Genomic DNA, 16,110 nt, shown 5'->3' on the forward strand with positions numbered 1-16,110 from the left:
TGCCAGGCTGTTCAGGAAATTCTCCCAACTGTTCGTTGCATCGGCCGAGCATATGAGAGGGCAACCAGTCTCCTTTCCCGCTGGATCACCTCGTGCATATGCACGTGTTACGACTTGGCAGGGGTTCCCCCACCGCCTATCTTGAAGATGCATTCTACAAGAGCGCAGGCCTCGTCATCTGCCTATGTAGCCCACATCCCTATCCAGAACATATGTAGGGCTGCCACGTGGTCCTTGGTCCACACTTTTTCCTCGCACTATGTGATCGTCTCCCAAGCACAGGATGATGCCGGGTTTGGTAGGGCGGTACTCCATCCCAATAACCTTTAAACTCCTACCCACCTCCATCAGATATAGCTTGGAGTCACCTGCTGTGGAATACACAGGAGCAATCATTCAAAGAAGAAAGGACAGTTACTTGTTCCGTAACTGGCATTCTTCTAGATGTGTTGCTCCTGTCTATTCCACATCCTGCCCTCGTTCCCCTCTTTCGGAGTTGTCTGGCAAGAAGGAACCGAGGGTGGGGGGAGTGCGCAGTTCCCCTTATAGTGTGATATAGAGGCGCCACTCCAGGGGTCGCAGCGGTGCTCCCCCACTACGGGTACTGCTAAGGGAAAAAACTTCCGGCACCGGTGCATGTGGCGAGCACGCACACGTATTGTGGAGTAGACAGGAGGACACAGCTCGAAGAATATCAGTTATGGAACAGGTAACTGTCCTATCTTCTGGTGTTCCCGCATGTCCGACAATGCTGTGTGATTGTCGCAGCTTGTGCCACATAATTACAAAGCTGCCCTGCATAAATATTGTACAGAGGAAAATGCAATGGACGGTCATAAAAAAGAAATGTAATAATATGGATCTCCAGTACCAGAAAAATTGTATATGTACATAGATAATGAATTAATGACCGGATTTGTATAACCCGATGAATGTAGTTTCAAAATATGTACATTAACTTTCTTGTATTTTGATTGTTGAAATTTGAATATATTCCTAATATGTTTATAATGTAGTTCTGTTAAAGGCTAAAAAATAACATTTAGCAGTTCTCATAATGAAAAAGGAAGGGGAAATGCAGGCAAAAGAGAAAATGTTCCCACCCAAAAAGCGGGGCATGGTATCCCTAGAATATCAGTAGGCTTGGCAAAATTCATTTTTATTTTTGATAATTTTGATAGATAATATCAATATTTATTTGCAAGCATTTTTAATTTTTCCCCTCAATTTAAGTTTTCATAGTTGTGCAAAATTATGGGGGGTGGGTTATTTAATGACGGCAGACATTGAGATTCAAAATGTTAACACTTTATGATTGTTAACACACACATTGCCAATGTCACATGTCAAAATTCACAAACTCGACTAATTTCTCAAGCAGCATTTTTCTTACTTTGCCTGTCTGTAAATTTTTATCATCATCGTTGGAAGTATTTTTCTGTGTGTACGGTGAAATTGACGTTTATCAACATTTATCAATAAAAATGTAATCCTTCCAAGTCTAAACACCATAGCAAAAAATGAAGTCCTAACCTTCTGGTTGCAAAAGCAGCTTTGTCTAGTATGCTGTTTTGAGTCTTCAAGACAGATTGAAGAAGTAATACTAAATTCCTAATTCACCAGCATACTTGAAAATACATGCCTGACTTTAAGCACATGAGTAGTCGCATTGACTTCATGTTTAAATTAAGCATGTTAAATTAGGCATGTGCTTAAGTACTTTACTGAATTGGGGTATAAGAGTAGAGCACACTTCCTTTTTCATCTTAACAAGGTGTTTTTTACTTGTTGTGATAATTGGGCTGACAAATTTACCCTAATTGTAAACTCAATTGTAAAAAGTATATGAAAATTGGGGGGAGGGATAGCTCAGTGGTTTGAGCATTGGCCTGCTAAACCCAGGGTTATGAGTTCAGTCCTTGAGGGGGCCACTTGGGGATCTGGGGCAAAATAAGTACTTGGTCCTGCTAGTGAAGGCAGGGGGCTGGACTCAATGACCTGTCAAGGTCCCTTCCAGTTCTAGGAGATGGGATATCTCCATTAATCTAATCTATCTAAAATTCATAAGATAGTACAATAACCTATAATAATAAATGTTCATTAAGAGTAGATCAAGTTGTTTTCAGTAATGAATGTTAAAAACAGATGCAAGAGAACCAGACAGACTAAATTAGTCCAAACAAAAAAAAGGCCACTTGATATAACTCAAGGACTGTGTTGAAATCACAAAAGATGTGGAACCAGAAATTAATGAACCAGAATTGGTGTATCCGATATTAGGCCTAACTGGTAAACACAATAATGGGCTATTCCACCCACCATTCTCTTTGTGGGTCCTTGAAGAAGGAGACTTTGGGGAGAGAATGGAATTAAAGACAGAGGTTACTACAGCAAGCCTCACCATCATGGCTGCCAAACCCCACCCCACCTCATCCTGGTCTCCTTGGACCCTGGGCTTTTGTCATCCAGATCCTGAGAGATGTCCTGACCAGACCAGGTGTAAGTGAGGGGTGCATTCTCAAAAGATTTGTTGGTGGACAGATTAGATAAGAGCCCCACAGCATGGATACTTGTTTAAATTACTGAAACCTTTTGGACATTTTATGGGCACAAACAAAAAACACTGAACATTACATTTTTGACATTGGGAAACAATCTGCCATGCATGGAAATGAAAAAGATGGCAATATGAATGATTTATCAACTCTGTTTAATTTCAGTTGCTATAAGTGCCAAAGTGATCAAATTGTACAGAAATACTTGATACCAGAGGGAGACAAACATAAATAGTCTGATTTTCAAAGCTGTTGAGTACCTGCAGCTCCCATGCACCTCTGAAAAATAGGCCAAAAATGGCCAATTTTTCAACAGAAAACAAAGACATCTTTCAGAGTACCTTAATATTGTCCCTGAAGAGAAAATTGATTGTTACAGTTAAGAACAAGAGCAGAGCTTGCAATCCGTGCAAAATAAATTTTAAAAATCATGGCCACTAAACCTACAAAAGGCAAACAGCATGTCATATACCTTGTGTATTGTCCAAGAGTGAAGAATACATTCTGGATTACAGTACTAATTTAACTGACTGCATCTTTGAAGTTGATGATTTGAAAATAACCAGGGATAGAAATTGGAAAAGAAAAGCCTAATGAAAGGTCGAGAATTAGACATAGACAAATTATGTGAAATTTAAGATACTGGGTAACTGAGGATTGGGTTGTGGTGGGTTAGTGAGGAAGGACAGGAGTGGTTTCATTGTACCGCTGCAGCTGACAGTTTAAAAATTGCAGCGACAGATGAATAGGCATAATAGGAACAGTGGGTTGTCAGAGATAATCATTTAAGACTGATTTCTTAATAGTATGCTCCTTCTCTTGCTCCTCTTCATTATCTCTATGCATAATCCAGCTACACAGGAAAAAACAAATTGTCCCTGGCATTCCTTCCTCTAGCCTTCCTGGTCCTTAATAAAGTTGATCTTAAGAAAACCATGACTGAGTCTTCCCCACAAGTCCCCTGCCTGCATGGAGTCAGCACAATTTGGAGTAGTAGGGCTGGACTTCTTTGTTCCTCTCCATCCTACTTCTTCTGCAGAGACAGCAAAAATAGAACAGGGTTTCTATTCCTCTGCTTATTAGTCCTTTCTCACACCAGTGACAGCTTCAGGACCCAATGCAGAGAATATAAGAGCCTTCACAGCTATTTCCCCCCCCCCCCCCCTCTCTCCTTTATCCCATTCTTTCTGTGTAACTTCTGACTGGAGATGGAAACCTAACATGGAGAAAATTGTTTCATAGCTCACATCCTACCTCATGTCCTCTTTTTTTGAAGCAATTTGTATTTGAATCAGGTGACAGACTAAAAGGGGAATTAATTATTAGGCAAAATAAAACCAATACTTTCTTTCAAGGATGAGAAAATCTGACTGGCAGCTTCAGAAAATGATAGAGAAATGTCCCAAAGCTGCTACTGCTAAGTAGAACCTCTAAGAAAAGTTAACAGAAGAGAGTTCTCCTACTAACATTCTAGAAGCTGTAATGGTAGCAGGAATGTATGATACAGTAATTCAAATCCCTGATCCTAAAATAACTGTTCCTCTTTGCTGAGCTCTAAGATTACTACAATTTTTTGTTTGTGGAGAAGATAGTATGAAAGGTCAACAAATGCATTGAGCAACTGAAGAGGACAGACAGGTATATTAGAGCAAAATACGGCCCATCTAACATTTCTGTCCTGCCCACCGGGCACTGTAGCTGCCAACCTCGCGAACTCCGGGCTGCTAAAAGTCCCACGGCGCAACAGGGTGCTCAATCAGGCTGCCTACCTGCCATGGCCTCACGCCGTGGCCGGCTGCTGCTGACATGTGTCTGCGTGCCCCTGGCCAGCACCGTCCTCACTGCGGGGGCAGTGCTTGCGGGCGTGAGCAGCACATAGAGACCCACTGCTCCTCTTCCCCACAATGGACAGACAGAGATGTGCCACGGTGCCAGCAGCTGTCCGTTTCTGGGAGCTATATGGGGCCATGACATGCAGGCAGCCTTCCTGAGCGCCCGGCTAAGCCACTGGCCGGGAGCCACCTGTGGTAAGCGCCTCCCTGCCAGAGCCTGCACCTCGCATCCCCTCCCGCACCTCAACCCCCTACACAAGGTCAGAACTGCAATTTGTGCATTGTGGGTTGAGGATCCCAAGGCTTGATCCCACAATCTTCTCTAACATGGGGATCTCTGAAGTTTTAAATCTGGAATAGAAATGTAACTACATGAAAATTAACTCCACTCACTGCTCATTAATTCCTCATCTCCTGGAGCTCCAAGAACAGGAGCTGTTATACTGTGATTCCACAACTTCACAAATAAGGAGAAAATCCTAAACCACTGCAGGGACAGAGGGGGGGAAATGTATGTTAGTGTTTCTCCCCATTTACGTCTTTAAGTAAATCCTCTTTTATCTGGCAGTGCTAAAGGTCACAAAGGCAATGTGGTGCAGACAGTCTACAAATCCCACAAACCAGCAGCTTTCATTTGACAGAAGGAGATTGAGGTGTGAGGATATGAAAAAGCCTGATACTCATAAAATAAAACCAATCACTCTGAGTCTTAGAGAATGAGTGAATGCCAGGTTTATTCCATTTCATGCAAGCTCTCTTGCTCTCACTCTGTTAACATGGAGGTGGATTCATTTTCTTTCTCTTTTCTAAATCTTGTCTATTGTTTTACTCTGCTTCTGAAATTTCCTTTTACACATCATTGATACCTGTCAGTATTTAGTTGCAGTTTGAATGGAGATTACAATGGGCATTTTTTACAAGGATACCTTTTACCTGTCCAGCTCAAGTCAGGAATTTAATACTTACAGGTTGCTCTCTTGTCAATGACTATTGTCTCTTTTATGTCTCTCTGACATAAGATACTGTTACTTTTCTCACAATAGTGTCCAGCCTCAGCAGGTTAGGTTTTATTTCTTTGGTACTTCTCATATCATAAGTCTCCTAATTTTCCTCTCATCCATAGAATCTGCTTAAAACCCAAAATGTTAATTGTAGAGCCCCTCCCTCTTTTGAAATAGCATTTTAGGCTCTCTATATATATTGTAAACAAGCTAAAAAGGACATAGCCCTTTTTTCGTTTCCTTTGCAGGTTGCCTTTAAAACCTCCGTCGTACACAATGTTTTTTTCAAGGACAAGATGGTGCTTCCAACACAGCCTGACTTCCTTCCGAAGTTGGTGATGGTGTCCCACCTTCATTAATCAATATCCCTTTTTATATCATTCCTTTACTCACATCTGGTGCAGTGAAGCCCTTCTTCCCCAGATCAATGTGAAAAAAAACCCTGAGCTTTTATGTGGAGCTGACTTAATTTCTCAGAAAGTCATCACAAAGGCTGTGAGCAATCTTAGTTCTTGTGCTGTTTTGAATGCAAAGACTATTGAAGTCTATCTAGCATCACCGTAGCTGCTAGACTCCACAGAGGAAGGAGGGAGGATCTGGAGCAGTGGTTTACCTGACTTGGGTGTGATAGCACCAAGGATGGTACAGCGGCCTTTCTCTCTCTGCACTGAGGCACAATAAGTTGAAGTTCCTGCTGAGGATCCCTACAAGCTGACACATAATGTCACAATTGAGCCCAAAATGTCTACACGCAGATGTATGTGTGTGAGCACATGTGTTTTTATATACTAATAATATAGAATAAAATTGCTATTGTTCGAGATGTATGTTCACTGTGGTTATTGGCACACACTTCCTATTGCAGTTTCTTTTCTTTGATATATCTGGAGCAGTTTAGTCTCCCAGAATGGAAATCTATCATAATGGGTATCTTCAGAGAAGAAATAATTACTTTCCTATCATTGTTTTCATTGAGGAGATGCATCTTGACAGATTACCACTCCCCACCAGAATGGGGACTCTGAAATTTGAATATATGTATATTGTTCATCTGCTTTTGTTTTAGAAATATATCACTCCCTACTAGAAAGAGAACTGACCATAAAAGCACAGTGGACTGCTAGGTTCCTAATGAAGGGTGTGGCAGGACATCCCCTGCTTGGATTAATATCTCAGTTCTAGCTAAGGGAATTCTCATTAAGTACATGTAAGTTCAAGCTCCTAAGAGTGTCATCTATGGAGTATGGTATCTTCCAGGACAGTGTTTCTATGCCATGCTGTACAAGCTCCCAAGATCAAGAACCCAGTGTTAAAATGAGAGAACATTTCAATTTTATGTTATTGTATTTAGGTTCATATATCATGTCCATTACCAACATGTACCACCATTGCATGCCAGATTATAATTAATATAATATTCAAAGTATAATTTAAATGCTCTTTGATGGCCATGGTTAAGTAGCAAACCACTAAAAGATGAAATTACGTACTGCATGCTTGATTGATAGAATTGATACTTGCCCTGGATAAAACATAAATATTGCAGAAAATAATTTGATCTGACATTTCTGGCATTCAGCTATGACTTAAATTATAGACCGGTCAGTAAATGATCTTAAGCTTTTTAAGGTTTCATCAGCTGTCTGCAAGATTGATTTTCTTCAAAATTACTGTACAGAAAAGTTTTCTTTTGTTGTTGTACTGACTCAGATCGCAAACCACAATTTTAAGATCGGCTCTTATTTACAAAAATGCTTTGACATAGTGCATTTGTTGAGCCGAGGCAGCAATAAAGGACTATGGTATCATTTTGAAGAAGGTTGTTTGACAGAGTCTGTTTATTTATTTGAGGTAATGTGAGCTGCATTCAGAAAATGTCATATTTTGTTTCATGATTGTGTACATTCTCTCCCACTGCTCCCAGGCAAGCCCTGTAAGCAGAGAAGACACGGATTTAGACCTTATTTCCATGATCAGTGGAAGTGCTTTGACTCAGAACAGAGAAAAAAATAATCAGCCGCACAGACACTCAGCAGGATCTTCAAGTAAGTTGTGGTTTCTTTCAATATTCACTTTAAAATGAGTTGATGGAATTGCCTGTCTAACTGCATTCTCATATAGATGGGGTATAAAATGCCAGCCATTGGAATGTCTAGTAACATGTATCTTTGATTCTTTCTTACCTGAAACTTTCCCTTTATGTTTTACACATATAAACTCTAAATCACTTCAAAAAATTAACATCATTAGTTTTTTGTCTGTTAGTTAATTGTAACCTGTGATTCTCCTGTAAGCCACACTAAATCCTTTGATCATTCATTTCCTAAAAACAGATTTTTGCCTAACTCTTTAATTATGAAAGGAAAATTTTGTACTTCTAAAGAATTGATTTCTTGTCTTTCTTCTATAAAAGTTCATTCAAAATATTTAGGGAAAGTTGATTTATATAACCACCGAATGCCAGTCCATATATCCCAATCAAGGCACATATTGCCATGAATTCAGTTATTAAATTGGGATGGAAGTAGTGATGACTGCTGGACTCTAATAGCAGATGGTATTTTCAAAGTTCTGGGGAAACTTTATCACTGTTTAAATTTCACAGAAATAAACAAGAGAATAAACACTGAAAATAAACGTTCTAATCATTATTAAAAATCATAAAAAGCTTAACTTTTTAAGCTTCAGGTTTTGCTTTGCATAGTAAAACTAATTGAGGAAAATTGGGAAATCATCTGTTGTTTAAATATATTATATTCCATATGCTATTTATACTTTTGATGTAGATTTTGGAAAATGTGACTTTCAAGCATAAGTGAAATTCGGGAGAGACCGCATAGGAAGTGTAAGAGGTATTAAAAGACCTAGCCAGATTTGTGTAGTTCAGTAGTACTGTATAACTAGTGAAGTTCATTAAGTTTGTTCATATAATTGTAAAGTAGGTTATTTCAACAAAAAGTAAATCTAATCACTGGTTTCAGATATTTTGATCAGACCATTACCATTGACATTAATATTAACTGTTCAGTTTAAATGAAACTTGAACCAAAGTCCAATAAACTGATGTCCTAAAAGGAAAAAATAGTCATAAAAGCATAAGGAATACTTTTTTATCTATATTTTGCTACTGTAATTAAAAATGTTTAAAATAAAGGGTGAAATGACGATACAGCTGGAATACAGTCAGTCAGAAAATCCACTAAGAGCAAAAAAAGAAAACATTGCATCTAATCCTACACTAAGTAAAATCAATGGCAAAAGTCCCACTGAGATGAAAGGAAGTAGGGTTGAGATCACTGTGCTGATAAGTATACAGTGATACAAAGTCCTGTAATGAACACTTAAATGAATTGTTCATAAACAAATACATGTATAATGAATGCATCTTATCTATAATTCAATTTAAAAAAACTTCATAAATGCAACATATCTTGAACAATATATATATAGAAACCTCAAATCACATATAATGATGAAAAGAGGGTGTTTGTTTTATTAAATAACACAACATATAACAATTGTGCCCTAGGTTGTAATCCTAGCCCTATGTGACAATCCTGGTAAACATTGCGGGGGGAGAGGGCGTGTACCACCTTCATCCCCTGGGTAGCCACGTAGCTTCCAAATTGGGAATTGGGCGCAAAGCGGAGGATGGACACCATTACCACCCCCACGCAAACAAGTGCACAGGAAGGAACAAAATGTTGGCAGAGCCATATTGTGTTTGGGTGTGTGTAAGATGGGGTGGAGTATGCTGTGAGTGGCAGTAGGCCCCTCCCCCTCCATCCTCCCTTGCACAACCCAGGAACTCAGGGAGAATTGTAATTCAGAGTAGTGCCCTTGTATTTGTGTCTTTGTTACAGATTTCAGAAGACGATTGATACTAAAGGCATACAAAACCAAGATTATACGTGTGTGTGTGTGTGTGTGTGTGTGTGTGTGTGTGTGTGATAATTCCAGTATAGACAAAAATACGAGTTAAAATCTCTGCTTGTCCCCCATTTGCCATCCTTCATTCACAACTCTCCATTGGCTCAAGTGAGTACCATGTTCCATGGTCACATTTATTGTAGCTGAAGACTATATTTAAGAGAAAGAAACGTGTGGGGTCTTTGACTCAGAAAGGCAAAAATCTCTGTCTTTCTCAACTTGTCTTTCCTACCTTTCTCTATACTCCTCACCTACTCCTGCTACACGTCACAGCCCCTCACATCTTGCCATCATGCTTCTGTAAGCCATCTTTCTCTTCTTTTTATTTTCTCTTTCTCATATTCTTTCTTTCTTTCCCACACAATGTTTTCATATTTCCCTTTCCTTCTCCTGGAAGGGGTGGGGTGGGGCAGATAGCTGGTGCTCCCATTATGCCTCTGCAGTGCAGCACAAAGAAAAGGAGCTCTGACTAGGATCAATGAGAACTATGAGGAGCAGCTTCTTCAGCATGTAGAGCAACCCAAGTAGCTCTGTATCCTCAAGACAGAGATGCAGTTAAATGAGATCTAGAACTCAGAACTAAAGTCTGAGACAGTGACAGCCAAAATGAGACTGTTAGCAAAGTTCCCACTGGAGAAGGGAACTCAAGTTCTGAGCTGTTCTCTCCCCCATCCCTCCCTTTCCTGGTCAAGGAAACTCAATGACTCTCTTTCTACCCTGTACTCTCCGAGGCAGGGGGTGGATAAGGGAAATCCAGTAGAACAGTATATCTCAACTTTACTAAGGCACCTTTACTAAGGTTCCATATAATATACTCACAAAGAAAATTGAGTGCTGTGGATTAAATGGAGCCACTGCAAATTGGATATACAACAAGCTAAAACATCAACATAAAGAATAGGAATATAAGAACTGCCATATTGGATCGGACTAGTGGTCTTTTTATTTCAGTATCCTGTCTCTGCCACCGGCTAGTACTAGCTGCTTCAGAAGAAGGTACAGGAAACTTTGAAGTGGTGAGTTTTTGGATAGCCTGCCCCCAGGAAAAATTTCATCACAACCCCATTAGTTAGAGATTGACTTGTGCTCTGAAACATGAGGGTTTATATCCCTTCGAAACCTCTTAGCTGTTAATTTTTTTGTTTTTTTAATCATTGCTATTATAACTCTGGGTGTTCTCATTTATCCACATAAATGTTCAATCCGTTTTGAATTTTGTGAAGGTGTTGACCTCAGTGACATCTTGTGGCAGAAAATTCCAAAAGCAAAATGGAGTATTGTGTTAAGAACAAAATGTTTATGATTATTAAATGTTCAGCCTTTCAATATCATTTCCTATCCCCTTGTAATTGTATTAAGAGACAGGGTGAATAAGTAGCCAGTATATCTTCTCAATTGTCTTAATTAGTCTGTGTACCTTTAGTGGTGATTATTAGTGGTTTATTGTCAAATAGAGTCATGCAAAGTTCAGGTGTGACGCCACTACTAATTAATATTTTAATTAATGTCAGGAACTTTGCAGTAAATAGGACAGTAACCAAACTTGTAGATCATTTTTATGTAAAACTATTAACATTCTAGATGCTTAGGTAATGCAAAATTGTGGATTGGATTTTTTAGAGAGAATTAGAATATGGTATAGTTTTGACAAATTGGAAGGATAGACTAAAATACTTATGCCGTGGTCATATAGTGCAAGACCTGATCACAGTGACCTGTTTTCAATCTCCTCCTCCCTCTTTCTGTCACCATGACTCCTCTTGTGGTTTTGATTTTCAGTGCTAATCATCCCTAAATCTGCCTCTACTCCAGACCTCTCCCCACTCCAACCAGTCTTGCACTTTTAGATGTCTCTCTGACATCTCTTCTGCGATGTCCAGCCAACATCTCCATTTTTCGTAATTTGATCATATCCTTTTTTTCTCCTAATCATTGGCCTTCTCATCCTTTATTTCCATTCTCCTCCTTGTTTCTGAGGCCTGTAATTTTGTTGTTATCTTTTAGAATGGGATTCCCAAAAACATATGCATGATTTAGAATTGAAAATCAATGGGACTTGTGCTCTTAAATCACACAAGTGCTTTTCAGTATTCCACCTTTAATTCTTACCTCTCCTTCTCCCCACATACTAGTCTCTTGCTGAGTCACCGATTTAGGAAAGCATCACTTCTCAGGCAAGGAAGCTTGCCTTAATCAGATGACTAAATCCTGGCACTTCTTCATCATTCTTTTCAGAATCTACCCTCGACTTACGGTCTCCACTGCTAAACCTCTATCCACTCCCTGGTCACCTCTCACCTAGATTACTTCTCTACTACATCAATATATTATGAAATTAAGTTCATCATGGTTAATGAAGCATTTGTATTCTACAGTGATAAGACAACAAAAAACCCTCTAATTAAATTAACTAATTAAATAAACTGTAATCTCCAGACAGTCATTCCAGAAACTAGTCTTCTGTATCATCTTTATTTTTATTTTGCTGCTAGCAGTCTGTAAACTCATGGGACAGGAAACATTTTATTTCTGAGCTAAATCCCAAAGTCTTTACTCATATTTTACTGATTCTATCTAGCTAACTCCCACTGACTCCAGTGATAATATGCCTCAGTATAAAAATGGACCAGGGATCTCCATATTTGACCTTGTATCTTTAAAGAGATATATAAACTACAACAGTATAAAAATGTTTATTAATAGTAATAAAATGCACAAAAGGCAAAGTTGCCATGGAAACCTTAATTTTGAGTGTCCTAGCTTTTGCCTGCTCAACCAGCTGGAGAAGTACAGGAGCATCAATGTTCCGGACCCTCAGAGGAGACGGCATTGGGTACAGCTACCCTTACTTAATTGATTTACTCTAGCCAGTAGAACTACAGCATGCAAATTAATGTGAGGAATGGTGATGAATGATTGAGTTATCTCTGATATGACAGTGATACTAAAGAATGACATGAACCGTTGAATTGTCCCTGATTTGTAATAAGTTTCAAACAGTTATTAATGAAGTTGCTTAATTACAAACTTTTTCAAATGTGTCTTTTTCCAGTTTTGACTGTATGGAGAGTTTAAAGGATTAGTAACAAGCCATTGGATAGGCCTGAAAGATTCTGAAACTCAACGCAATTTTGTAAAGAAATTTTTAAGGGATCATTTTAAATTAATTTTAACTGCTTAACAATTTACTTGAAAATAGCCATAAAATTCACTCTTCACTCACAGATTAAGTGCTGTAAATTCGGAGCAGATATAGTGTATTAGTCATATAGAATAAGGTCTTTTAACCCCGGCCTTACATTAAATTGAACCCTGCCTTACCTCTGGAATCACAACTACTGCCACCATAATTAGGAGTAAGGTGGATATCTTCTGTAGGCTTATAGCTAGGTGAGGTGTCCACATGTATTTTAGCAGGCCTGCATTCCATCAAACAGAGGACATGATGGGAGAACAGACAGCTGTACAAACTTTAAGTGTGAGGTGACTGGGAAATGTTCTACGATTCTGACATGCTTGAAATCTTGATAAAGGTTATAATACCTAGTAGAATGGCATGGATACCTATTGAAAAGTCTGACAATTTTAAATATACCTTTAAGGATGTGAACACTTCATAGTAATAATTACTTTATTAAATCTATAACATCTCTGTATATTTAGGACTGTATTGTATCTCAGCTGTAATCAAAATACAGACTTTCCAAATATGTACTTTTTCAACTGTGATGATATAATATTGATACTTTTTATTCAATATATAATTAAGAATAAAACAATATCAGCTACTAGCAGAAGTTACATAATGTTACTATAGCTATTATTGAGTTTATTAACTTGTTTTTAAAGCACAATGTGTGAGAAAACACAACAGAATAGAACTTATTTGCACAAAATCTGAGAGAGATAGAAAACTGATTTTCTGTGTATAGCAAGTGAATTGTATCACTGGCCTATATTATAGCTACTTGGGAGAAACTGTGGTCTAGTGAGAAAAGTATTGGAGTGGGACTCTGTCACTACCTGCTAGGTGAACTTGGGCAGGTCACTTCCCCTCTCTATACCTGAGTCTCTGCTTATGTAAAATGGGGATAATAATACTGACCAAATATGTAAAGTGTAATGATAGCTACTTATGAAAACTTGATAGTATTATTTTGTTAACTACCAAGAGTAGTATGTGAGAAAAGGAGCAAGTCAATACTAATTATATATTTCCTGCTCATTTATGAGTTAACTAAACTGCTTGAAACCTCCATGTCAAGACAGGGATAGGTCCTACAAATGGATCCATCCAGGCATCACAGAGAACCCCATTTAAAGTCAATGGAGCTCTGTACCAGTGCAAATCAATTTGCATGATCAAGGCCTCTCTTGGCAAAAATAAACACATGGCCAGACACCTGAGGCAAGTGATGTACTTACTAGCAAAACAAATCGAAGTTGGTTGGTCAGACTGTAGGTCTATCAGCTTTGACAGTTTCTTTATTTTCTCTAACTTTTTTCTGGATATATTAAATGACAAAAGTGCAGTATTACTCTCAAGTTATATTATTTAAAATTTGACAGTGCATTATAAAATAAAATGGCACAATGAATTAAAGATTCATGGAAATGACATGGGCTTTCTTTCTAAAAAATTTCTTTAGACTTAGGCAGGGGTGCTGGAACAATTTATATAGTGGAGGTGCTGAAAGCCATTGAACCAAACTGTAAACCCTGTATGTGACGGAAACAACTTCAAGCCAGGGGGTGCAGCAGCAGCCCCACACTCCTACTTCCAGCACTTATGGCCCCAAGCCTACAAGTGAAGTGATTCAGCATGGATAGAATCCTATATGTCCTCATGGAGCCCCATTAACTTCAATGTGCGTGTGCAGGGATCCTCCCACATGCAGCCACTTACAAGATAAGCACCTTAGGTTTGATTTTAGTAGAGAATCGCAAGTAATAATGGGACAGAGTGAAAAGCTGGACTTCTGGGTCAAATCTTTATTCCACTGAAGTCAGTGGCAAAACTCCCATTAACTTCAGTGGGACCAGGATTTCACCCATAATTCATTAATACCCTAATAATAAAGCCTATTTATTGCATCCCTTTAATAAAGTGCTTAATCTGTTTTTAGGATACGTATTTTGTTGGGAAAGCCCTAGAAAGAATGCATATATATATATATGCTGAATCACTTCACTTGTAGACTTGGGACCATAAGTGCTGGAAGTCGGAGTGTGGGGCTGCTGCTGCACCCCCTGGCTTGAAGTTGTTTCCGTCACATACAGGGTTTACAGTTTGGTTCAATGGCTCTCAGCACCTCCACTATATAAATTGTTCCAGCACCCCTGCCTAAGTCTAAAGAAATATTTTGAAAAGAAATATATATATATATAAACAGATTAAGCACTTTATTAAATATATATAACAGGTAGAGAAACAGACATAAATCTATAATTACACGTACAAACTACATTAAAAGAACATTATTAAGGTGAAAAAGCCAAACACTCAAAAGTTAGGAAAGGCCAGAATTAAGGTGCCCTTGCAACCTTAATTTGATTCCCTTGTGCATATTCATTATGAGGGTCTAGTTAAATGATTACATACTGTATTTTTTTAAACAAGATCCCTGTGAATAGAATGGATAGTGCTCATTTAATAGGCAGCTATACAATATTTTGTTTTATCCTTATTGTTCAATGTGTGGCCCAGGCTTTATTTATTGCACACTATTCAAACCCTGCTCTGAAGAGACAATTATTATTTTCCATATGGGCTTTTCTGTGGCACTCATTGCTATAGTACAGGGGTGGGCAAACCCTCTTTTACAGTTAAAGTGCAGCTTGCGGGGCCCCCGCTGTGTCCCCCATTCTCTGCCTACCAGACTTAGGGGAGAGCTCAGGGCTTCAACCCCGTGGGAGGCGCCTGCCAGAACTCGGGGCTTCAGCCCCACTCTTGCTGAAGCCCCAAGCCCAGGCAGGCATCTCCTATGGGGCTAAAGCACCTAGCCCCACCACCCTGCTACAGGGCAGAAGCCCCAAGCCCTGGAAGGTGTGCCTGGCTCTCAAACTTCTGAAGATTATTGTATGTGGCTCGGAGGGTCAGTAAGTTTGGCCACCCCTGCTATAGTATCTGAGTGCTTCCAGACATTCATTAATTTATCTTCACAACATCCCTGTGATAGGGTGGTGGTATCCCCACTTTACAGATGGGGAACTCAGGCAAAGAGACTTAGGTCAAAAGTATCCACTAATTTTTGGCACCCAATGTGAGATACTTACCTCCTGGTTTTTTTCAGAGCATGTAGCATAATATAGCACTATATATGCTCTCATTGACTTCGGCACTTTCCAGTTCAAATTCCAGGGTGTGAAGTCAGGCACCCAGAAAAGGAGGAACACATATGACCATCTCTGAAAAGTTTGATTCAAGTGACTTGCCTAGCATCACATAGTAACTTAGTGACAGAGACAGAGAGAGAATCGAATTCTCCAGGGCAACATTCAGTGTCTTGACCATGAAACTGTACTTCTCTTCCTGCAGTCCCATCTCATTTACTATACATCTTCTATCATCTACAACAAATGGACAGGGGTCCAGCAGACAAAAGCCTCCTTTACTACACAATGCTTATTTATCTCCACAGCAGGTCCATCATATGCACTGAATGAGGCAGGAGGCATTTGTGCTTGTAATTGAAGACTGTATCATAGTCCATGTGTACATGGGGAAATGAATTAAGATTGCAAGGCGAACCTTAATTCTGGTATTTCCTAATTTTGCGTGCTTGACTTTAC

General features: G+C 39.1%; 1 protein-coding gene across 2 annotated transcripts in view; it reads left to right on the top strand.

The window, feature by feature from the left end:
- Positions 1-16,110, top strand: part of LRRIQ1 (leucine rich repeats and IQ motif containing 1) — a 158,422-nt gene that overhangs the window by 128,235 nt on the left and 14,077 nt on the right. For both annotated transcript variants that reach the window (XM_065559974.1, XM_005279152.5), the window contains exon 26: positions 7,313-7,433. In XM_065559974.1, coding sequence (XP_065416046.1) covers positions 7,313-7,433 — 121 coding nt within the window. The remainder of the gene's footprint in view (positions 1-7,312; positions 7,434-16,110) is intronic.

The sequence above is a fragment of the Chrysemys picta genome, chromosome 1, assembly GCF_011386835.1.
Source record: "Chrysemys picta bellii isolate R12L10 chromosome 1, ASM1138683v2, whole genome shotgun sequence".
Classification (NCBI taxonomy): domain Eukaryota; kingdom Metazoa; phylum Chordata; order Testudines; family Emydidae; genus Chrysemys; species Chrysemys picta.